This window comes from Mus pahari, chromosome 16 (assembly GCF_900095145.1).
Source record: "Mus pahari chromosome 16, PAHARI_EIJ_v1.1, whole genome shotgun sequence".
NCBI lineage: Eukaryota > Metazoa > Chordata > Mammalia > Rodentia > Muridae > Mus > Mus pahari.
In genome coordinates, this window is record NC_034605.1 from 11,687,894 (window position 1) to 11,713,848 (window position 25,955).

The 25,955-nt window shown below is 44.8% G+C and overlaps 1 protein-coding gene across 2 annotated transcripts in view; it reads right to left on the bottom strand.

The window, feature by feature from the left end:
• Positions 1-16,654, bottom strand: part of Pfkp (phosphofructokinase, platelet) — a 67,105-nt gene extending 50,451 nt beyond the window's left edge. Inside the window, exons 1-2 of one of the 2 annotated variants that reach the window (XM_021216127.2) lie at positions 16,475-16,654; positions 913-986 (exon numbers count right to left, since the gene is read on the bottom strand). In XM_021216127.2, the coding sequence (XP_021071786.1) occupies positions 913-986; positions 16,475-16,583 (183 nt within the window). In that variant the 5' untranslated portion in view covers positions 16,584-16,654. The remainder of the gene's footprint in view (positions 1-912; positions 987-16,474) is intronic. The other variant, XM_021216126.2, reaches the window with a different exon arrangement.
• Between the last annotated feature and the right edge of the window lie 9,301 nt (positions 16,655-25,955).

Consider the following 25,955-nt stretch of genomic DNA (forward strand, 5'->3'; position numbering starts at 1 on the left):
CTGTTACTTAGTGTCAGTCTGGGTTAGTCTTAGTTACTGTTACTTAGTGTCAGTCTGGGTTAGTCTTAGTTACTGTTACTTAGTGTCAGTCTGGGATAGTCTTAGTTACTGTTACTTAGTGTCAGTCTGGGATAGTCTTAGTTACTGTTACTTAGTGTCAGTCTGGGTTAGAACTAGAGATAATGGATTTCACTGTGGCATTTTCCTACAGATTTCTCCTCATTCATTCCCTTCCTCTCCCCAGGGTCCTCTTAACCCCTCTTGCTACTCCTCCCCCACATCTCTCTGTGGTCCTCACGTCACAGACATTTTGTCACCTTCTCACCCCTTCCTGTTCTACGCCTTTAGATATCTTTCTAGTTTCATATCACACACACACACACACACACACACACACACACACACACACACACACACTTAAAATCTAAGATCTGCAGGAGAACAAATGTGTTCATCTTTCTGAGGCTAGTTTGTTTCACTTAACATGAGGATTTCCAGCTGCAGTTGTATCCACTTCCAGGCAAACGCATGACATCATTTTTTTTTTATGGGTGCACTAATAAAATTCCATTTAACCCAGATTCTTCACTGTGAAGCCAAGATATGACCAGGTGCTAGGGTGTGGCGTCAGCTTCACATTAATGATGAAAAGCACAAAAGGGACGTCTTTCCGTTTCTGGCACTAGTCTTTGACATCCTCAGAATCATTGACCCAGGAATCAAGACCAGGAAGTTGATCCCAGCCTGACTTTTGTGCTGTCTTATCTCCTTCTCCCTGTCACTTCTGAGGCTCAGCCAAGGGAGGAGGCAGCAAGAGAGAGACCGGGGGGGTGGGGGGGGGGTGGGCTGTGAACAAGTGGGCGGTGCAAATTCCTGAGTTAGAGGAAACACCAAGGGGAAGCAAGCACTGACCTCATATATAAAGTACACTTTGGCCCCCGTGTAGATTCCCATGCGCACCACAGCACGGACAGCAGCATTCATGCCTGTGGAAGGAACAGAAGCAGTTGTCAGTAAAGCTTGAGGCCCCGGTCCACCAAGTCCTAAGTAAACTGCGAAACTGCCTATGCTTCTGTTTCCTCCTGGGCTGTGACTATGACACATACTCAAGGATTAGTAGAGTGAATACAAACCTGGAAACCAGGGTACCCAGCACATTGGAGTTCATCTAAGGGTGGGGCTCACATTGAAAAAGGGCCTGGGATATTTTTAGTTCAGAATAACGCCCATCAACTTTCTTGAGACTAGCTGGAGGCTGTGTAAAGCTTGCACCTCCTTCGCCTCCTGAGTGCTAGGGTGGGTGACAGATGCCTGCTCTCTAGTACAGCAAGCATGTCAGGCAACTCCAGACAAACACTAAGGAAAACAGAGGGCAGATATTGACGGCCAGATTCAAAGAAGTTAATAACGAAGGGGACAATGGGTCTGTGGCTTGAGGAGAAGCTGAATAATTATTTATTTCATCCCTGGCCATCGGTGTGACTTTACAAAAAAGTCTTAATGACAAAACAAGTCAGGCCATTTTTATTAGAAGAGAAAGTAAGACAAGCCAGCCTTTTACAACTCTCCATCCGTTCTCAGGAGAGACCAGGGGTATTTCCACACTTAAAGGGCAGCAGTGAACAGTGTGTTAGCACGAAAAGGCCAAAAGCTCAATTCTACTTTCCACTGAGGTAACAGGTTTTGGAAACTGAGAACTGGCTTTAGAAGCCTGCCAGTGGTGTAACAGTTGAAGGATCTTGCATCATCTTAGCTCAGGGTCAAAGGCTCAGCAGGAGAGAAGGAACAAGCAATATACTAAGAACCATGCCCAGCATGGATGGAGCCTCCGGCCTCAGGATGGAAAGCAACTGGGCTCTTAGCCAAGTTCCACCGAGGCCACCATTCTCTCCAATTCTCCCACCCTGTGTCTTGAAATTTGGGGAGACGAGTCTCAGACGTAGTCATGCTAGACTCCAGAAAGATGACAAAGGGACTGTTTAACTGAATAAGCACACAAACAAAATGGGAGCTGGGGGGACAGCTCCGTCTAGAGAGTGGCTGTTTCACAAACACGAGGGACTGAGCTCTGAGCCCTACCATCCATGTAAAGAGCCCAGCACCACAGAGTGTCTGTACTCCTGACGACAAGGTGAAGACAGGAGTATTACTGAAACTCGGGAGCTAGCTACTCTGTCCATGTCAGTGAGTTGGAGACGCATTAACAGACTTTGCCTCAAAAGCTAAGGTGGAAAGACATTAAGGCAGGCACCAGACCTCTGGCCCCCACAGTAAATGGGTGCATGACCATAAATACATACACACACATTCTCCTCATTTTCGCTTCTGCAAATCACATAGAAATTGCACATGCCTTTATCATGTAAACCCACAGTCTCAATTTTGCTTTCCACTGAAATCATATTTTGGAAGCTGAAGACTTAATTTGCGTAGTCCTTTTTAGCCTAAGATATCCTGTATCGCTGGGCAGTGGTGGCACATTCCCTTAACCACAGCCCTAAGAAGGCAGATATGGGTGATCTCTATAAGCTTGAGTCCAGTCTGGTCTGTAGAGTGAGTTCCAAGACAGCCAGGGCTACACAGAGAAACCTTTGTCTCGGAGGGAAAAAAATAAAAAGGATATCCTGTTATCGTTGATTTTGGCTTTGTCACACAAGGTGACAGCCCTGAAGGCGCCCACCCCTTAAAATACTTGGTAAAGCACTCAATTGCTGTGTCCTACAGATTCTCATCCTTGCTCTTGGACTCAGCAATCTGTTTGAACAGTTTTCTGCCAAGAGAATGACTGTTTTTCCAGAGGTCTACATACATGTGCCAAGCTCCTACTCTGCAAGTGTCCATGGGAAGGAAACCCAAACTGGTGTGGGGGAGGGAGGACTCAAGGCCACACCCTGAGGACTCTCCTGCTATCTGATGACAGTGAGACAACCCTGTGATGTCTGCAGGAACTTCAGCATCATCTTGACCCGCCCTCTCCCCCTGAGTCCCTCCCTCCGTTAACTTCCTTGTTCTGCTTTTCCAGTAACCCCCAGGCCTGCCCCCGAAGACAGAACTACCTGGCCCTCTGTACTCACAGATGTCTGTTAATGACACAGGCATCCCTCCGGGGGAAGGGTGAGCTGTGTATTTGTGTGTTAGACCTTACATTCTAGGTGCATGGATAAAAGCATCACTTGATAGCTCCTGCAGACTGGCTGTGGTTCTAGAGCTTTCTACTCCAGTGGCAATCACCTAGTGGACCACTGAGCTGTAGAAACTCTGGTAAATGGGTGATACATTGCCCTGGAAAATGGTATCCGAGACTCTTTTGCTCCTCTTCGAAGACTTCATTTCCACAAAATTTTTTTGCAGAAACACATTTGTTTGGAAAACCTTGGGTGGTTGAAAAATATGTTCCAAAAGAAGGCAGAAGGAACAGGATGGCTAAAAGCTGAGAGTAAAAAAGAAAAGTAGGAAGCCGAGTGGGATGGAGAAGACGCCTCGATTCCTTCTAGACCCCCGGGGAAGGAACAGAAAGAAACATGCAACCACTTCACACAGGGGAGATTTTATTGATGACCTCCAACTCACCAGGAAAGAGCTTGCTCATACTCCAGCAGGTGACCTCAGGCCCAAGGCAGGCTTCCTAAGACTGGGGCTATATAAGCTGAATCCCTCAGGGAAGCCTGAGAGTTTGATCCTCCCAGAATCCTTTGAGAGGCACAACCCCACATCCAGGAAGCTTCCATTCACTTGCAAATTAGTCTTAAGTTAAACACCAGGGATCCACCACCCTGGTCCTTCAGGTGGGATTCTTTCAACTGCTTCTAAAGGCAGCACTTGACCCAGATCCCCCACCCCCAAATAGTGAAAGGGCCCAGGAAGGACTTTTGGCCCATCCAGGGAAGCCTGGAGCTCTGTAAGGTACTGACTAGCAGTGGATAAAAACATCAATCAAAAAGAGGCTGCGATTTCAACTTTCCCTGGGCTTCTGCTTCATTTCCATATTTCAGAATCACCAAAGGCAAGTTTCAGAGAAGAATGCTTACCTTACTGGGGCCAGAGCAGAGTCCTGCCTAACTGCTAATGAGATTTACACACACACACACACACACACACACACACACACACACACACTTTGGGAAGGAATACAGTCAATGGGGCAGAGAACTACAAGGTGGGCTCCCTTGGGTGGAAAGGAGCGAGGAAAGAAGCAATATGTAGACAGGCATCCTTACAATTTGGGTCTGTGTTTAGTCATTTGTCTTACAGCTGTCCTTGTCCTCCGCCACCTGGTCATTTGTGACAAAGAGCAGATTCAAGAGTTTCCACTCATACTCACCTACTGTTTTTTTTCCAGAACAGTTACAACACAGTCTTCATTCACTCATTTGTTTAGGTTTTATACTCTGGCTAGGGAATCAAAACAACCTTCCCAACTGTTTCCATGGGGGAAATGTCATCTTCCTCCATCGCAATGAACTTAGTGTTTCCAAACAAGTCTAAATCCCAGCCCAGTCCTCCCAGGTTTGGAACCTTCTTGGCAGGAATAAAGATAGTCTGAAGAGATGTCATGTCGGTGTCCCTTCCCTTGTCTATGAGATTATTATACAATGGACCCTAAGGAATTGGAATTCCCCCCTGGAATCTCTTTCATAAGGAGAAAGGCTGGGGCTCTGTTCCAGCCAGAGAGGAGTTTTCTCTCAGAAAGATCTCCACATCCTCTGCTAAATTGTCAGAACAAGTTGCAGATAGCAGGGCGTGGGGCACGTGCCCTTAGTCACCGCGCTTGGAAAGCAGAGACAGTCGGATCTCGGTGAGTTCAAGGCCAGCCTAGTTTAACAAAACAAGTTAAAGGATAGACAGGGTTGTTATGCAGAGAAGCCTGTCTCTCAGAAAAAACAGAAAGAAAAAGCAAACATCTTGCAGGAGGGACTCTAGCCTGGACAGAGTTAAGTCACCCAGGGGCATGGCCACACTAGACTGGGACTGCTTAATTTGGCACATTTCTTGTCTTGAATTTAAGCCTAAACCTGGAAGATTTTCTGGACCTGGAAGACAGACTTGGGGTAAGGTGGGGTGATCTATGAATGTCTTTGTTTCTCCTCGCAGGTGTGGTCACTTTGAATAAATCATCTGTTTTTCACTATTAGTGTGTTTAATTAGCTTAATGAGGACTGGGAGCAAGAGCCCAGTGTGGCACTGTCCCTAACAACTCCAGGAACAGGTACAATCTTCTTATAGAACTAAAACTAAATAAACATGGAGGCAACAATGGTGCTTTCAGGTGGGAGGTGTGTGTGTGTGTGTGTGTGTGTGTGTGTGTATGTGTGTATGCTTGTGGGTGTATGTATGTGTATGTCTGTGCATATTTGTGTATGTGCGCTTATGTGTGCATGTGTGTATGTGTATATCTGTATATGTCTCTGTATGTGTATGTCTGTGTACATCTGTGTATGTGTGTGTATGTATGTGCATATGTGTATGTAGTGTGTATGTGTGTGTCTGTGTATGTATGTGCATATGCGTGTGTGTATATGTGTGTATGTCTGTGTATGTGTGTGTGCATGTGTGCATGTGTATGTCTGTGTATGTCTGTGCATATCTGTGTATGTGTGTGTATGTCTGTGTAAATGTGTATGTATGTGCATATGTGAGTATGTGTGTGTGCATGTGTGTATGTGTATATCTGTGTGTGTCTGTGTGTTTATGTCTGTGTATATCTGTGTGTGTCTGTATATTTGTTTATGTATGTGTATGTGTGTGCATATGTCTGTCTGTGTGTGTCTGTGTAGGTCTGTGTATATGTGTATGTATGTATGTGTATGTGAGTATGTGTATGTATGTATGTATATATGTGTGTGTCTGTGTGAGTATATGTGAATGTGTGTATGTATGTGTAAGTCTGTATATATGTGTGGACATGTGTGTATCTGTGTGTGTCTGTGTATGCATGTGTGTGTGTATATATGTGTGTGTGTGTGTATGTGTGAGCATATGTGTGTATGTCTGTGTATATGTGTGTGTATGTATGTCTGTGTATGTGTGTATATATGTGTGTCTCTGTATGTGTGTGTATGTATGTGTATGTATGTGTGTATGTGTGTATGTATGTGTGTGTATGTATGTGTATGTATGTGTGTGTGTATGTGTGTATATGTGTGTATCTGTGTATGTGTGTGTATGTCTGTATATATGAGTGCATATCTGTGTGTGTGTATGTCTGTGTATATGTGTGTTTCTGTATGTGTATATCTGTGTATGCATGTGTATATCTGTGTATGTATGTGCATAATCTATGTATGTGTGTGTACTGGCTAGTTTTGTGTCTACTTGACACAGCTGGAGNTATCACAGAGAAAGGAGCTTTAGTTGAGGAAATGCCTACATGAGATCCAGCTGTAAGGTATTTTCTCAATTAGTGATCAAGGGGGAAAGGCCCCTTGTGGGTGGGACCATCCCTGGGCTGGTAGTCTTGGGTTTTATAAGAGAGCAAGCTGAGCAAGCCAGGGGAAGCAAGCCAGTAAAGAACATCTCTCCATGGCCTCTGCATCAGCTCCTGCTTCCTGACCTGCTTGAGTTCCAGTCCTGCACCCTTTGGTGATCAACAGCAGTACGGAATTGTAAGCCGAATAAATCCTTTCATCCCCAACTTGCTTCTTGGTCATGATGTTGTGCAGGAATAGAAACCCTGACTAAGACAGTGTGTATCTCTGTGTATATGTATGTGTATATATATATATATATATATATATATATATATATATATATGTGTGTGTGTGTGTGTGTGTGTGTGTGTGTGTGTGTGTATGAACAGAGGTACGATGGAAGGGGTACAGTATCTAACAGCTTCTCCCTAAAGCACAGTTGAGAAGCAGTGGCAGTCTCTCTCATTCCTTTCCTTGAGTCTGGAGTCTTTCTTTCAAAGGACATGCAAAGAGAGATACTTTAAGGAAATCTGTACTTAGGGGGTACTGTCAGGCAAACATCCACCGGTGCAAAGGCTTGCTTTGAATTTCTGCTCTGATAACACTTAAAGCTGTGAGGCATGTGAAAGAGGTTGTTTGACATGAAAAGGCTAATCACCGTCCTCATCCAACCCCTGTACATGACCTACAGATACCTAGTTAAATCCGTGGTCCGTAAGGTAGTACAAATATTAAATACCAACTAATAAAATGAATTAAGGACAGGAAAAACACTCTGTCTAATAAAATCCTATTATCATTTAGGTTTATCCTTTCTCCATCTTTGGGATGGGAAGAGTGATATCTATCTCCCCACTTAACCCTTCGGCAGTACAAATATATTACACAGCACTTAAACAGCCATTCACTTTGTGATTTCCTTTATTTAAGTTTCTTTTCAGAAAAGAAAGTCAAGGCTCAAAGGGGCTACTAGTTTGTCAAAAAAAAAATGGTTGTGGGGAGCTGGAGAAATGACACAGAGCCAGAAGATGTGAGTTTGGTTCCGAGCACCCATGTATTGTGACCCACAACCACCTCCAGCTCTCTGGATCTTACACCCTCTTCTGGCCCCTGTAGCAACCCACACACTTGTGGCATTCATGCACATGGACACACATACACATAAATAAATCAGAAAGGTCTTTTTAATAGATGGACATAAAACATGCCCTACATTATTCCTGCTACTATAGTTACTCATTAAGCTCTGTCACTAAATGTTGATATGGATGGGGTGTGTATGGAGGGAAAGAATCCAGGAAAAGCCTGGCTCCTTCATGGTTATCAAGCTGGGAGCGACCCTGGCCCCAGGTCCAATAGTCAACATCAGATCTATAAGGATGTCTTCATCTGCCCGGCCACCACATGCACCTCCCATATATGTAGATTGAGAGTCTATTCTTTGCTAGGGACTATCGGGTGACTTCACTGATATAACAGGGGGAGACCCTGGCCCTCTGGAGCTTAGTAGAGTCAGGAGAGGACAAACAGCAGTAGGGTAAGCACGTCAATCATGCCCACCAATAGGATTTAGGAATTCAGCTCAGTTGGAAGAAGAAAATCTGGAGACCCTGGGTCTGGCTTGCAACAGGAGTAAATGAATGAATGAGAGGCTGAGAAGACCATTCTGTTGATAGAGGATGGACCCATCAGCATACCTCTGAAAACTCAGCAATGGGAGGAGGAGCTCATGATAAAAGGCAGAGCCCAGGGGCTTACAGGTTAGCCAGCTTGCTGAAACGGTGAGTTGAGCTTCAGGTTCATATAACGAAAATAAAGTGGAGAAGTGACTGGGAAAGATCACTGATGTCCACCCAAGCAAGAGCACCTATACACATATGTATATACAATGTACACACACACAAAGACACAGATATACAGATAGAAACACACACACACACACACACACACACACACACACACTGAATGAATAAATAAATATAAATTAGTAATAAGCACTACTAAAACAGCATAGCTGCGAAGACGAATGATGACCAGCAGGGTTATACAGGAGACTGGGAGCATGTAGGATTAGGGAAGCACTATAGTAGTTAACCAAGAGCTTCCCTGGAGAGTGAGCAGTGTCTGAGAAAGAAACTAAAGTGGAGGAAGTTAGCCAAACAGACAGATGGAAAATACTGTAGGCCCTGAGGCCAGAGGGTTAACAGAGTATGAGATGCTCAACTGTCCACAGCAAACAGAGACCAACCACTATCAAATGAGCCCTGCTTATACTCAGAGCTCCCATACAAGCATGTAGAGTTCTTTTAAAAAATAAATAAATAATTTTCTAATGGTGTGTGTATGTGTGTGTGTGTGTGTGTGTGTGGCTTTGATAAAAGTTCCTCCCTGGCCACATTATCTTATCCTCTTGCCCCTCTCACCAAATCCCTTCTTCCCAAATGGCCTCCCTACTTTTCATGTTTTTGTGTACTTATATGTGTGATCTGATAAATGCTATTAGAGATCTCTGCATGAACATGGGTGGGTGAGTATTTGATTGGTTATGGTCCAAGTGCCAGTGGCTATCTATATCACTGAGGAATGTTTCCCCCCTTGCACACTTTTATTACCTATAACTCCTTGAGAGAGTCCGGGTCTTTGAATAGCTCCGCCATCAATGATGGGATGCTAATGGGCCCAGTGTTGTGCCCGACTTGTGCAGTTAGCCCCTGATACTGTGGGTGCATGCACAGCAGCCACATTAAGACTGTTGGAGAACAGTTTACGGCATTCCTCCCCACCTCCCATTTTACATTCTCCCCTTCTCCTTGAGCAACAGATGGCCCATTTTAGGGAGAATCTTCTAAATGTAGGTGAATACACACCACTGTGGCTCTCTGACTGCCCATCAGGGAAGCCTCTGGCCCCATGTGTCTTGTCCAGATTTAAATGTTCTACTATAATGCACAGATTCCAGTCTCAATATGGGAAAGAAAACATCAATAAGCGTTGCAATATAAAATACTGACTTACACAAAACACAGTTTCACTTTACCTCGTTCTGTTACTTTCATTAATGTGGCTACTCTCTGTCACTTATAGTTACCTGTAAAATATAAGCTACCAATGCAAACCTTAAGGTTAACAGACAGAGATGCAAAAAAAAAAAAAAAAAAAAAAAAGAAAAAATAGACAGAGATGCTCTTGAATCTATATTCAATAATATGTAAGTATTATACATAGCTTGCCCATATAGCCATCCTTATTAAACACTGGTGAATGCTCTATATCAGGAGGAATTTTTCACTGACTTGTTTTTTGTTTTTGTTTTTCATTTTTCAGTCTATTTGTTGCTATTGTAAGTACCACTGAAAAGGATGTATTTCTATACCTACTTCTTTCATACTCTGTCATCAATGCGTCTGTAGATGAGTCCTTGTCTATCTTGTACCCCCATCTACTCAAAAGCCCTTCTGTTCCTTCCTAGGCTGTGTGTCCAAAGCAGCAAGCATCCTGTCAGTCACATGTCCCACCCCACCTCCTCAAGCCTCAATCGGTAACTTCCTGTTCCTTCTGAGTCATTAAACTCCAGTTCTCTGCCTCTCCATTCCACAAAGTGACCTTTATCAGAGGCAGCCAGGAACCTCGGCATGGCTTCCCCAGTTCACCCTAGGTAAATCCAAAGTCTACACACAGCCAGTTCTGGCTGGGACCTCACCCAAGACCACTTCCACCCATCCCCCATGAGGGCTCTGGCTCCCTGGCCTTGGGCTATTTCCTGCTGGCTCATTTCAGGCATTTCAAGGTTGTGGTGGCCTCTGCAAAAAAAAAAGTAGCTTACCCAACTCCTGACTCCTGGTAAAGGACCCTTCTTAGTTCCGAGCAGCCTCTGAGATACATAGTCCTTTGCTTCATGTCATAACAGTGATGTCAAGAGGACTCCATGGTTCTACCTAAGGTTTCACACATTCCACAAACTGTTCCTGGGTGGAATGGTGACACAAGACCATAAGCGATCGTAATAATAGTAAACCAGATTGAAAAAAAATACAAGATGGAATGTCTGCTTGGGACAACTACATGAGCACCCCTTTCAATGGTTTCTAATCAGAAAACAAAAAGGGTCACTCATTTAGATAATGGACACTATAGTACACAATCCTCTCACTCAAGATGCTGGCCAAGCACACAAAGCAGAGGGCAACTGGGTTGATATACTAGGGAAGCCTGGGCTTGCAAGCAATCGCCTTGTTGATTCCTGAATCTTGTGTCCTCTGTAACCCACCTAGTGATGGAGTGAATAGTAGAGACTCCAAGTACAGATTTCCAGCCTTTCACAGACGTATGCTTTCATCATGTCAATTTTCACAGCATCTTTTGGGCCCTCCTGGGACTGCGCTGTTACCAGTCCAGAACAGATTAGCCTTTCCTCTTTGACACCGTATCCTACTTTTGCCTGAAGACATTAGGTGATAAGGGATTTGGGGCTTCAGGTTAGTGGTGGGGAAAGGAAATGGAGAAAGACAGAGATGGGACATTCTGACTGCTTCACCTTGAAAATAAGAAAGAAAACCCCATTGCCATAACAGTACACAGAAGATGGGGCCTATAAAATAAGTCTTAGTCTAACTGTTCTGTTCTGTTTTAAAGTTTCAGTCATCTAGAAGGGCACAATCCCTCTAATTCCAAACATAATACAAGGTGTCAAAGGTCTACAAATGCAGAGGCTGCAGGGAGGAACCCAGCTTCCACGGAGAGATTTGGTAACCAGTCAAAAGATCAGTCAAAGCTTGTTGAAGAGTGTAACTCAAAAAATGACTCAGCTACTTGCTGAATTCAGCCATCTGCTCTTCATCGTGAATACTCTATTTAACATAATCACGTAGTGATTGTGGTAGTCGAATGCAGCTTGTGTCCCACATCTGTCTTCACCCCCGGCAACCTTATCTTCTTATCTCTAATTCTGATGGCTTTTGATAGCAAATCAATAGATCAAAACTTAAACAGCAAGTGATTCCCTGATAAAAGACTTCCTCACAACCAAGAGCTTGCTTCTCACCAATGGAAAGCGTGCCTAGGGGTTTTATCTGACTTACTTATTCCGGAAAACCAACAAAATATCACCTACCTTGCACTGGTCATAGCAACGTATGCCACAAAAAGATACTTGTCCTCAGAGAAGAATGATACACCAGGGCTTGGGGAGCAGCCCAATTGTAAAGCACTTGCCTGTATTGTACAAAGCTCTGGGCTTGACCCTCAGCACCAGGAAATAAACAAACACTGTGCTGTTGTACAAAGCACCTACTCTGTGATGGACCTTGCCCTGTATTTTTGCTCAAATGATTATATTTTAACTTGGAAAAATCCACTCAAAGAGCAGACAGGAAAAATGTTAGGATAGTAAGCATATGTGCTTGGGTACTTTGCTCACACATGCATACACACCACACACACACACACACACACACACACACACACACACAGAGAGAGAGAGAGAGAGAGAGAGAGAGAGAGAGAGAGAGAGCGCATTGTGGAGGTCATGTCTATTGTTCAGAAAGTCCTTTTGCATATACTGGTGTCTCATAAAAGCACAGTTGTGGGTAATGACAACTAGGGCTCTTGTAGGGGTGTACAGTGAACACAGATGTGCTTTGCTATTTCTGGGAATTGATTTCAAGACCCTTTCAGAAACTAAACCAAGGAGTCTGAAGTCCTTCTATAAAAATGACAGAAGTTGCCAGGTGGTGGCGGCACACCCCTTTAGTAACAGCACTCAGGAGGCAGAGTCAGGCAGACAGATTTCTCACACAAAAATGACAGAAGTGCCCCCCACCCCCCGCAGTGGAGGCACACGCCTTTAATCCCAGCACTCAAGAGGCAGCGGCAGGTGGATTTCTGAGTTCGAGGCCAGTCTGGTCTACAGAGTGAGTTCCAGGACAGCCAGGGCTATACAGAGAAACTCTGTCTCGAAAAAACCAAAAAAGACAGAGTGTTTATGTAGCCTTGTACATCCTTCCATATGCCTTGAAGCATCTCTGAATTATTTATCACTGCTAGTACAATGCAAATGGCATGCACAGGTTATTATGCTGTATTGGCCAGGGGTGATGGTAGCAAAACGAGTTGGTATTTTAGAACAGGCTACATTTAGAATTAAATATTCAACCAATGTCTGTCATCATTTGCAAATGTGAGGGCAGAGTAAATATATAAAATGGAGGAACCAACTCAGCACCTGGGTCAAGTCTGTAGGCCTCTCCCAATTGTACAACTGTTAGAATTGTCTTGAGAATTGTTAGTGGTTGGTACCTACTGCTCAAAGGCTGAAGGAGTAATTATAATCAATGAGGGTTTAATTCACCTGAAGACAATACAAATGTTCTCCCTGTCCATTCCCATTGGTGATTCTAGGTGGGAGACAGTAAACAAATATCATAATGTTTGCTGCCTGGCATGCCAGATGTTGTGACTACAGTTACAGTGAAAACTCTACAGTCAATAGCACATTGTATCGGTACCCTAGTCAACAACACATTGTAACTGTATCCAGTCTACAGCCACAAGTTCTTGCCCTGACACTCAATTCTTGTGAACTTCAGAAAGCCAGTTCATCTTAAACCTCACTGACTCACTCACCCATCAGATGGGGATAAGTTGGCATCCATATAACAAATGGTCTTGAATGGCTGTTTCCACAGAGCCCTGAGAGATTCATATAAAGTCTAAGTAGGTGCTTTGTAAATATTGTATTAATCCTGCTGTCTCTATAAACAGTAAGACAGCTGAGCCTGCCCATGGATTCTGACTAACCTGAATGCTAACATATACCAGATCTGGTAAGACCACAATCTAATTTTTTAAATTATTTCATTAATTAGTTGATTTATTTGTGTGGGGAGGAGGGGGTATGGACATGACCTGGTTTGCAGGAGTCGGTTTCCCTTTCCTCTGTGTGGAACTCAGAGACTGAACTCATCAGGCTTGTCAACACAATCTCGCCACTGAGCCATCATCATCTCAGAAACCTGCCACAGTCTATCCAAAAGCATTAATTATTTTTGTACAGGACTTAATACTACATGAAGGTTGGTACTTCGTCATAATAAACTTGCCTAATGTGGAGTTCATTTTAGGCTAATGTGAGATTAATGGTGAATTTTCAGTTTCATTTTCTAATGGTACAATATAAATTCCTTTGGAAAAATGGAAGCCTTCTGTTGCTTTTATATTGGGTGTTAGGTTACATGGTTTTAGTCCCCTCACTGTTGCTAATACTTAAAAAAAAAAAAAAAAGAAAAGAAAAGAAAAAAAAGGGCATTTATCTGCTCTGCTAACAAAGAGAGATCCATGGTTCAGTTAAAAGAATTTGGGAATGAGATTTCATAAAGCGTTATTTAAGGGCTGTTACCACCAGCTATGAAACTCATGGCCTTCCTGAGTTACCTATCTTTGTCAATTTCTCTCCCCACCTCTTAAATGAAGAACCCGGTATCCTGGAGTCATGTAATGAGGCACATAGAAGAGTCTTGTAAGGCTTTAGCGTATAAGATGTGTAGAATACATACTGCACTAGCGATGGCCATTTCAGTACAATATTATACTATCATTCTGTCAGTATAAGACTTGAATTTGCTGCTCCCCCACCCCCACCTTCGGCTATGAACAAACTCCTCCCTCAGGAAAACTCAGGTACTAATGCAGTCAAGAGGAAATGGTGAAAAAATGAGGAGACTATAAACATCTTCCATCCCAGGAATAACACTGCTCAGGCCAGGTCCTCTGCGAATATCTCCAGAGAATTTTCCAGAATAAAAAAAAAAAAAAAAAATGCAGGTCCAGTATAGTACCACAATAAAACATGACTGTTTACTCAAGTTCTTAGAATATTCAGGCTTGGGAGGTGAGTCAGAGCCGGTGGTGAGGGTGCTCTGCCAGAGCTCAGGTGTGACAAGGGACAGTGGGCAATGCCACCTGTTAAGCGGAGAGCAGCCTTCTTCCACGGGTCTGATACTCTACTATCGCAGCAATGATCCAATGTAATTTTTGTTCTCAGAGACTCCATTTCCACAGAAGAGGCCAAATGGCTTTAAAAATCCAGATTCCCCAGCTCTCACCTGAGGCAGATCCAAGATAAGCAGAAAAGAAACCCGAGCTCCTCTCAAATCCCCTAGAATCTCACATGTTTGCACACGGGCTAAACATTTCAGGAATACTTTTGGACAGGGATTCCAAAATGATAAGCCATTGACATTGGTTTTCTAACTGACCCAGGATGTTAATTCTGAAATAAAACCTTTATTGCTTAAGCTTGCAGCTCTAGTGGCTAAAAGCCTCTTCCTGTAGTGGGAGTGTCTTGCTATCTTGCCTTAGCAGGGTTCCGTGTAAGGATGCTATTTTTCCAACCTCCGGTGTATCACAGCATTCTCTATCTCTGGGAAGACAGCCCTGCATAAGGAAACATTTCTACAGAGGATCTCCTTTCTAAGATCCTAGTATTACTCCAACCCTGCTTTCTGGGGAGGAAGGCGGGCCTAATGCCCTATGGTGACTAAGGTTGCCATTGGTTCCTTTACGATAATGGGAGGGAGAACACTGGGGACCCCTCACACCCGTCGACCCAGCTTCCGGTGTTTATGAGCCTGATGCTCCACACCTCGATGCTGCACTAACGCGAATGAGCCGCTGTGGAAGACCTAGATCTGAGCACACCGGAGGTGACGGGCCTGGCATCACGTAGGCTCCCAAGCCGGGCGGGGCGGTGCCCTAAGCAGCTCCCCAACCTGCGGCACTGGCGCCAGCCCCGCCCTGCTCAAGGGCGAAGGGAAGGTCATCCGTGGGGGTGGGCGGAAGGCAAGGACATGGGCGCCAACCCTAAGCCTCCCGTATTGTGCTGGCTTAGAGCGAGGGAAAATGTAACATGGCATTTGGATGCATCCAGGGCAGAGGAAAGAACGGAAAAGCAAAAGCAAAACCTGACTCAGGAACTGTCAGCAGCAGGCGCAGACCTTAAGACTTGGAGGGCACATACTCTCTGAAAATGTAGGTCTTGCTTCTAGTCAGTGTCCTTACCAAGAAATTAGCATGAACTCGGAAAGCCCACTGTTTGGGAACCGCAGCACCCGCACGTGTACCCAGGATTAGAGGCTGGGGCAAAGTATAGTTACCCCATTGCTCTTACATTTTAAGTATTCTCAGTTTATCAAATCCAAGCGTACAGGAATCGAGTCCCTTCAGCTCTGAAATCAGTCCCGTCATTGGGAGAAAAAGGAAGCCTGGAGCTGGTGCTCAAGTGAGGGCTGATGACGTCCCGGAGTCCCTGCTTCCTGGTCTTTCCCGTCCTGGGGAGGCTGGCCCTGGAGGGCCTAGTGACCCATTTTAGTTTTCAGTTTTGTCACAATCAGGAAGGCGACGGGAGAAAAATCTTTTAAAGAATCTCCCTAGTGAAAACACGAGACACTGCCTGGCAGCCAATGCCACACCCCGAGGAACCCCTGCACGCCCCTCAGCTGCGCATCCCGCAATGCAGCAGCGGAGAAGGCTGCCAGCACCGGTTGGGAGGCAGGACTGGGCAGGAGGCGCTGTGGGGACCCCGCTGTTTTTCCTACGAGTCCCAGGGATTAGGGTGGGGCGGTGCTGTGGCATCCTTATCGTCGCCCTGTACCTAATTCCAGGAAAGAACGCCTGGCTCTGTCATATGACCCAGACACTAGACGACCCTATTGGCTAGCTCAATTAATAAATTTGGGGATGGAAAACTGGTTCATACTGGGAATGAAGGATTCTACAACCATATCCTTTATCTTCTGCACCTCACCACGCAATGGGACTCCATCCTCTATGGTCACTCCTCAGACACCCTAGTCGTTCCTAGCTTAGGGCTTTCCCTACTCCTGAGCCACCGGTTCTCCTCGGCTCTCATAGGTAATTTTCACCAAGCCCTTTCCTCATCCTTTCTCCCAGATCCAGGTCACTCAATGTTTCTCCCCAGCTCTCCCTCTGTTCCCACCCTGATTACCCTCTCCAGCCGCCCTCGCCTCCCGCCCGGCCCTTGGAGACCAGCGAGAGAGCCGGTAGGCGCGCACCTTGGGCATCCCCGCCGCTGGTCAGGACACCGATAGCTTTGCCATCCCCAGAGAGGTGCTCCAGGTACTTCGGATAGGCGCTGGAGCTCGAAGAATCCAAGTCACCCATGATGAGGAGGTAGAGAGACGCCAGACGCTCCGGTACTCAGCAAGCACTGAAGCCCTGGCCCACGCGCGCCAGCCTTGGAACCGCTGCCCCGCCTGCACCCGCAGGAACCGCCCACGCCCCGCCCGAGCGCCAATGAGCTGTGGCGATGGGCGGGACTCACGCAAGGGCGGGGCCTGTCGTGTCAAAGACTCCAGCATTCTGCAGGGGTGAGCAGAATAGTATGGAAGCGCGTGTGTTAGGGATGCGTCGCTGTGCACCCTGAGAGGTGGAGTCGGGTGGCTTCTCAAGTTGGGGATGGAGGGATTATAGCCGGGTAGGAAACCCATAAGTGGCATAAGTGGATGGCAGCGCAGCTTCAGGGATGATTCCGCAAGTGGGCGCGGAGCCTGTCAGCCCACCACGTGGGCGCAGAGGCTCGTGGGGCGCCCATTACCCCACCTGCTCTAGCTGTTAGGGTGACGGTTGAGGGAGCCCAGAGATCTGTGCAGTAGCAGAGGCACGCGCCTCACTTCCGGCAGGGTTCTTTCCTGGCCTGGCAGTCAGAACAGTGGGACGCTTCAGCATTTCTGTTCAATGTCCAGGATCCATGGGATCTTCCAGGTTTCACCTCCGCTCCGAAATCGAGGAAAGATGTGTGAGTAGATCAAGTTGTGTCACTGACTGTAGAGAAGGGATTGGAAGTAGAAGAATGTCGGGGAAAGCCATTCGTAGACACACCCTCAGCAAGCAAGCCTGAGTTCTGGATAATCCAAAAGAAATCTGGAGAAGACTCAACGAAAAAAGCTTGGCAGGTTCCAGTCCCCACCCAATGGAAGCCCTGCTCTTGATTTGTTAGTCAGAATCCCGAAGGTTCTACTAGAAGCTACAAAAATAAAATAAAATAAAATAAAGGTATCCAATCTGTGGTTGATTTTTTTTTTTTTTTTTTTTTTGGTTATTTTGAAGATACACCTCCTGGGGATCCCTGTGTTGTCCTGGAGCTTAATCTCTAAAAGCACACAGACCCCTTCAGCAGTCATCCCCAGAATAAAACCGCAAAAGCAACCAAACTGGATAGCTCACAGAAGGGGTGGCAGCGCTGAGCTTCCTTCCTGTGCAAATGAGACATGTTGAATACATAGAACAATAGGCAACAAAGTAACAAACTAAGCAAAGACAATACAGTCGTATTTATTATTAGGACAGCCCTAGAGAAAAGATGGAGGCACACAGACTTGTATCTTCCAACTTACCCTTTAAGCTTCAAACATTTGGGGAGTGGGGGGAGACCAATCTACTGTAGACAAGGATGCATGAGGTCTGATCTCTACCTTCTTGAATCCGTTGAGCAATTCCTGAACTCCCGTGATCAACAGAAGTTGGCTGCCTTCAGGTCCCTCCCATCCCCCACTTTCCAACTTCTGGGAAAACAGCCAGGAAATATATATTTTTTAACAGTTTCTCTAGATTATTATGACGAGCACTAAACTGGAAAGCATCTGATCTAATGGCTAGATAATGGATTTTTTTTTTCCTGAGCATCATTCTAAAAGGTAAGAGAAGAGTATCGCTGGTTGCCTTAAAACTGGCTTGAGATGCTCTTGACCAAAAGCATTGGAAGGAGGGGTGTCAGACTCGAAGGACCACTGCCCACAGAGGTTTGTTTCTGTAGCTCAAGGCCCAAGGTGAAGCTCAGGAATCTTAAATCATGCCTTTCTGAGGCAGAGAACACTCTAAAAAGGAAGAAGCACAGTGAGTTTCCTCTGACCCAAATGTCCTGTATGGGTTTTTTTATTATTAATTTCTTACACTCCATATTCCGTTCCCTGACCCCCATCCACCCTCTGTCTGCTCCATATCCCACATCTCCTCCCCACCCCACACCTCCTCCCCAACCCTGTCTCCATGTGGATGCCCCCACGGCCCACCCCACCTGTCCTCTAAACTCCCTGGGGCCTCCAGCCTCTTGAGGGTTAGGTGCATCATTTCTAAATGAACCTAGACCCGGAAGTCCTCTACTGTATATGTGTTGGAGGCCTCATAAAAGCTGGTGTATGTTGTCTGTTTGGTGGTCCAGTATTTGAGAGACCTCGGGGGTACAGATTAATTGAGAATGCTTTATATTCTCAAGTATTTGATACTTTTAAAACTCAGAGCCTGAGCACTGACACTTAAAGTGTTGTTCACATACTATTAGTTCTCACACAATGTGCCAGATAAATTATGGCAAAATGCTGACTGGGTTTTTTTTTTTTTTTTAAATGCTGCTATAGTTAGGAAAATTAAATGAAAATAAAAAACAAACAAAAAACCAACAGGTTGAGAACAGCTGTTCTAGGTTTATCACAAGTAGACAGCTGAAGTCAACCAGGCACTTAGCCATAATCTCTCCCCGGTTAGTGCAGGAATTCCCCAGCCAGCAGGTTGATAACAATCACAGATACATCCTAAATTCCGTGATGTTGAAATCAAAATAGTTCACTTGGAAGGTTAGTTATTCAAAAAAACGGGAGGAAGCCTTATCTTGAGGCATGCAGGAGCAGCTGGGCTGCCCATGACTGCTGGCAGCACCTCAGGAGACAGCTTTCTTCCAGTGCTATAGTCCTCACCACATGCTTGGGGTATTAGTTCCTCAAATCTGCAGGGACCACGCCTAAGCTCAACTACTTTTCTTGTTTATTTATTCATTCTAATTCACTTTACATCCCGCTTACTGCCCCCCCTCCCAGCCACGCCCTCCAACAATCCCCTCCCCCAGTCTCTGCTCCCTTTCTCCTCTGAGAGGGTAGAGGCTCCCCTAGATAACCCCACCACCCTGGCACATCAAGTCTCTGCGGGACTAGGCGCATCCTCTCCCACTGAGACCAGACAAAGCAGCCGAGCTAGAAGAATGTATCCCAAAGAAAGCCAACAGCTAAGCTCAAGTCTTTATACACTGGGCACACACCCTTCTTCAGTCTTCCTCCTCTTCCTCCTAGTGTCTCCTTTATTCCTGATGTATAGGCCAAAGCCTTGGGGAGGCAGGGCAGATAACTGTAAAGTCCTGACACCCAAGATCATAGGGGCGTTCTTCTGGGCTGCTCATTACCTTGCCTCTGGGGCTGTATAACTGTTCCTGCCCCGGTTCCAAGCAACAGCTTCCTTTCTGGTCCCTGTTATTCTGCCCTTCCTCCACCTTCCTGCTGTGTGTCTTCAACACAGATAGTAACATGTATCTATTAAAATGTAATTTAGGGGTTAAAGTGATAGCTCAGTAAAGCGCTTGCAAACATGAGGACCTGAGTTCTATCCCCAGCAGTCATGTAAAAAGGCTGGGCATAATGACCTGAGCTTGTAATACCAGCCCTGGGAGACTAAAATGGATTCCTAGGATGAGCCAGCCTATCCAAATGGGTGAACTGTGAACCAGAGAGCAACGCAAGGAATGACACAACAGAGACAGCCTTCATACACATGAACTTACACATCTATGAACATGCATATATATATACACATTCAAGATTATTTTAAATATAAATTCAGGGCCTTGTCCCTGAGCCCGTGACACCTGTTCACTCAGAGTCAAAGTTTTCTCTCCCGTTTGGAATGTGTCCAGCTTCCTCATGCGCTGCACCCTTGGCTAGCTTACTTAGTTACTCTTGTCTAACACCATCGGCCGCTGCTCTTTCTTGAGCTCCATCCAGATAACAGCTTCTCCTTGGCCTCCGCACCTGCTCTTTCCTGCCTCAAAAGCTCTTCTCCCCCTGCCTGACCTCTTGCCTTGGGGGTCTTAATCAAGGTCAACTTCACTGAGGTCCTCCAGGATAGCCTCTTGGAAACTGTGACTTCCGTGAGGCTGCCGGTCTGTTTCCAAAGGACCAGCTAGCAAGTCGGGTACACCTCTTGTTCATGCATCTGTTTACTTTGGATTTTGACCGGATCTCTGGATCTCTCCGCTGGACTCCAAAGACTATAAACAGAAAGAACTTTGTTATTCATTGCTGCTGCCCAGGACCCTCCTACCCGGAACTCACTTTGTAGACCAGGCCGGCCTCGAACTCAGAAATCCGCTGGCCTCTGCCTCCCAAGTTCTGGGATTAAAGGCGTGCGCCACCACGCCAGGCTTTCTTTTATTTTTTTATTTTTGGTTTTGTTTTGTTATTTGATTTTTGGCTTTTTGGTTTTCTTCTGGCCTTCTTTGTATACCGTTTTCCATTCTTGGAATCTTCCCCTCCTGTTTCCACGATACTCTGTCCTCTTTCTTGGGAATCCCTTTGGGTCAAAAGAGTTCATGGAAGATGAATGAAGACAAGAAGGGCAGGATCGGGTAGAATACCAAAGCCGCCTCCTCTCCACCACCATCCTTCCTTCCTCTCACTTGAGTTACCCTGTGTGACCCTGCTCAGACACACCAAACATGGATAAGCAGCATAAGCATTTTAAAAGGCCCTCGTTGCTAAGGAGAGCCCCCTTGCCTCTCTGTGTTGCCTCCACCACCAGTTGAACCAGACTTCCTAGGAACCAGACTTTGCCTCCACCCTGTCTGGCCTGGTTCCTCCTCTTCCAACTCTCTGGTGGACTTGGGACTCCTCTGTAGCCGAAGCCATACAGGCCCCCTCCCTGGCACCACGCCTTCCCTCCTCCTCATGTCCTGGTCCTCTTCCTTCAGATTTGGAGAAGTTTAGGAAGAAAGACAACCATGGACCAATCTAGAGAATGTCTCCTTCAGCCCACGCCTTCCCATCCCCTTCCCTTTCAGAGCCTGTATTTTCCACTTAATTTTTTTTTTTTTTTTTAGCTCTCTATGTGTCTGGGTGTTTCTCAAGTTTGTTACAGAGCATGCAAGGAAACAGCACCCAGAAGTGGGAGTGACGGGAAAGCCAGGCATGGCATTATGTCTTCAGAGGCTTCCGTCAGGATTGATTTTAATGTCTCCGGGCCATTACTCTTAGTACTTGGGTGGATTAACAGAGACAGCCTTTTCTTCCAGCCCCCAGTGAAACAAGGAAGCAGCAGTAACCAGGTTTACTCTTTCAGGAATATTGATTGAATATTTTGGTAATTACAGAAGTTACTTAGAAAACGGAGAGTGATAACTTTAAGGAGGAAGAATTACATCTATTTCCCTGGTAGCAAAAGAGTTGTTTTTTTTTGTTTTTTTTGTTTTTTTTTTGTACTTTGACTAACTTAAGACTTGGAAACAGAGGGGAAGCTATTTGGGAATAGGGGAAGGCCCAGTAGAAGGTGGGAGGGGTGGGACAGGAGAAGGTAAGTATTTCCATGAGGCTGGAGATGTAGTTTGGTAGAGTGGCTATCTAGCATTCATCAAGCCCTGGATTCCATCCCCTATGTGAAAACACCGTGCTGGTGTTGGTCTCCCTCAGTCCCAATCCGCAGGAGGTGGAGGCAGGAAGAGCAGAAGTTGAGAGGCATCCTCAGCTACCTTGGAGTTTGAGGCCAGCTAAGCCTCCAGGAGACCTGTCTAGGTGAGAATGAATGAGCTGAGAAAGATGGTCAGTGGATGGATGCAAGCTTGACAAGCTACATTTGATCCCCAGGCCCCAAACAAAAAGCTCGGTGATGTGTCATATATCTGTAATTCCAGTATTTATGAGAGAGACAGAGTCAGGAAAAGGCACCGAAAGCTTGAGGGTCAGCTAGCCTGGAGGACCCAGCACAGCACCAGAAGCAAGAGATACCCTGCTATAACAAGGCTGGAATGTGAGGAATGGCTCCTTAAAGTGGTGCTCTGACCTTGATATGTGTAGAGGACACACACACACACACACACACACAAATAAGTTTTAAGAAAGTACATTCATAAAAGCATAAGATATTATGTGTATGCTTGAGCATGTCACAATGAAACCTATTATTTTGTACAATAAGCATTTTAAAAGGAGAGAGAGAAGGTGATTTTTGACAGTGTTGCAGTGTGATCAAATGTATCCCTCCTCAACTGTGAAATGCTACAAATGAGTGTGTCTTTGTGTGTGTGTGACCACAGACCCTGGGCATTGTTGCTTACAAGCATGAGCTTGTAGCTACTAGCTCTTTCAACTTTTTTTTTTTTTTTTTTTTTTTTTTTTTTAGGTATTTTTTTTTTTTTTTTTTTTTTTTTTTACAGAGAACTGTTGTATAATGTGGATGGAAATGGAAATTAGTACAGTTATTATGGAAAACAGTCTGGAGCTTCCCCAAATCATAAACTAGAAGTCCCATGTGAGCCAGTAATCTCATTACTGGTTCACGTCAGAAAGAAATGAGATCAGTGTGTTAAAGAGACATCTTCTTTTGTTCATGGAAGGAACAGTCATAAAAGCCAAAATGAACGGCAGCCTGGGTGTCCTTTGGTAGATGAGTAGGTGGAGAAAATGACACAAGACTAAACACAGATACACACACACACACACACACACACACACACACACACACACACACACACGTGGAATGCTAGTCAGCCCTAAAAATGAAGAAAATTCTGTCAATCATGGCAGCATTGTTAGACTGCTAAGTGAAATAAGACAGATAAGACAGTACAAGAAAAAATATCAGGTAATCTTATTTATACAAAGAAACTAAAAACAAACAAACAAACAAACAAACAAACAAAAACCCACCCATATTGTAAACTAATAGGAATAGGCCATAGAATGCTGATATTGGGGCCTGGAGGAGACTGGAGAGATATGGATCAAAGATTTTAAGCATCAATTTAAATGACAGCAATGTGTTTTAGAGGTATATCTATTGCTTGTAGTGATCATCGTTACAGCTGAATCTGAAGTATCCCCCACACGCCTGTGTTTTGAGCATCCAGCCCCCCAGCCTTTGGTTCTGTTTTTAAACCTGTAGAGCTTTTAGGATATGGAGTTTGGCCCACAAAAGCAGATCCTCAGGGGAAGCCTTGAAAGATAATGGATCAACCCAGATTCTAGCTCAGTTCTCTGCATCCTGTTACACCCTATGCTCCTACCACCATGAAGCTGCTCTGACAGACAACACTCCCTGCCCTGTAGACAGAAACCTCTGAAAATGAACTGATACAAACCCTTCAGTTGCTACCACAGAAATTCCCTCACAGCAACAACAGGTAATTTTTTTTTAATTTGGTAATCATTTTTATTAGATATTTTCTTTATTTACATTTCAAATGTTATCCCCTTTCCTAGTTTTCCCTCCAAAAATCCCCTACCCCCTACCCACCCACCCCTGCTCCCCAACCCACCCACTCCCATTCCTGGCCCTGGCATTCCCCTATACTGGGGCATAGAACCTTCACAGGACCAAGGGCCTCTCCTCCCATTGATGACTGACTAGAGGTCCCCAATGAAGGAGCCAGAGAGCCAGGGAGCTGAAGGGGACTGAAGCCCCATAGGAGGAACATCAATATGAACTAACCAGTACCCCCAGAGCTCCTTGGAACTATACCACCAATCAAAGAAAACACATGGTGGAACTTGTGGCTCTAGCTATCTATATATGTAACAACAAGGTAATTAAGCCACTAATCTCCCTTGTGCCTGCAAACTGTGGGAGAACTGTTAACTGTTCTCACTGCAGATTAGTACTCAGGGAAGATGATGGATATGAAAACCACTTTATTTATTTTATAATCCTGGCCCAATACATCAGAAAACACATCTTGATTTGTCAATTAAATGTTTATGTTTTAAATTAGCTTACAAAAAATCTTGTTTCCTGATGACATTTTCATACATAGTCTGTGTTGACTGATCCTCTCCCTTCTCAGAATCTTTTTGAAAGGAGCTTTTGTATTTTATTTATAATCACTATTATTTTTAAAAGTTGCTAATAAATAAAAACATCATACACCAAAATTAAGCAGACTCAAAGTCTATACAATTAATGAATTCATATACTATGAGAACTGGCATTCAAATTAGAAGCTGTGAAACCTCACATTAATTTTTTTTTCACTTTCAGCATTAAATGCATCTTGTGTATATACCCACTAGCAAATTTTTTAATGAAACTTTTACTTGGAAAAGCATTTTTGAAAGCAGGTAAAAGTTTCTTAGTTCACTAATACAACTAGCATTGTTCTTGGCAAATTAATAGAAATATTTGAAACAGAAGCTACAGTAAAAGAGTTTTCAATCTACAGGTATGTATGTACCTGGAGCCAGTGGTACATGCCAGTGTACCTGGATCTGAGTTTCTAGCATGTTTGAATCTAAGCTTTCAAACATTACTTTGAGAAGCCATAGACCTGAACCTTCACCCCAAAGACCCTATTCACTTGCCCATTGCTGTTGTAATGGCTGGGTAGATAAGGAGAGAGAAGTTAGGACTGGACCGAGCAAAGACCCAGCCTAGGGTGAAGACAGAACTGAGGTCCCATGTCAGGGAGGGACATCTCAGTTCTTAGTGAGTGGCCAGGATGCCCTTGTAGGAGCAGAGCTGAAAGACCATGAGCAAAGTGATGATGAGAATTTGTCCCAGAGACAAAGCAGGCTGTCCAACAGATTAAGAAAATAGGACTCTTGGTTCTAAACTTGGGGCCAAACCTGGAGACTCGTTCTCATTCTTCCCTCAGTCTTCCCTTGAGTTGCATTATTTCAAAAGTGCTAACTTCACAGCTCCAGTTGTTTCTATGGCTTAAGCAGTGGCCATTTGAACATTCCTTAGGAACAGATTATCTTGATTCTCAACCCTACCCACACAAGTCCCGCCCCCTTAAACTTTCTACCACAATGAACAGTTACTTAAGTACTTCACACCCTCACTGCTGAACTACTGCTACAATGTATCAAATGCCAATCACTTTCCTCACTTAACCTATTCTGAGGTCATTCTCATTTGTCCTCCACCTGTCTAACATAGCACCTATAACCTTTCTGGGAACTATTATTCTCTCATCGTCTAAGGTCATGAGGAGATGGCCTAGCTGGCCTGGTCATTTGGGAATTATCCCCTCTGCCCTGCCAGTCCCACTCAGAGCTGATGGGAAAAACAGTTTCTGGGCTTATTTGTATATCAATAAGCATACTGTAGCTCAGAGAAGCTGTGGGAAAAGAGGGAAAAATAGAAAATATAGGAAGGTAGACAGAGTATGCAAATACACTGCATTCCTTGAATTCGCTTTCCACTCTAGTTCCCATACTATTTTTGTGTTTCTAATAATAGAAACATTTTGAAGTTAATTCTTCATATATATATATATATATATATATATTTTCACTCAATGCTCCTAAATCCACTTCGCCAAGTTCTGCTTCTCTGGAAGGTCTCCCTGAGGGGCTATCAGTTGACTTTCTGAATGACTAAAAATCAAAAAGTTTGAAAACAATCTACTCACTTCTATTTTTTCTCAGTTTTTCAGCATTGCCTTAATACACACCTCTTTAAACTCTCTCTCTCTCTCTCTCTCTCTCTCTCTCTCTCTCTCTC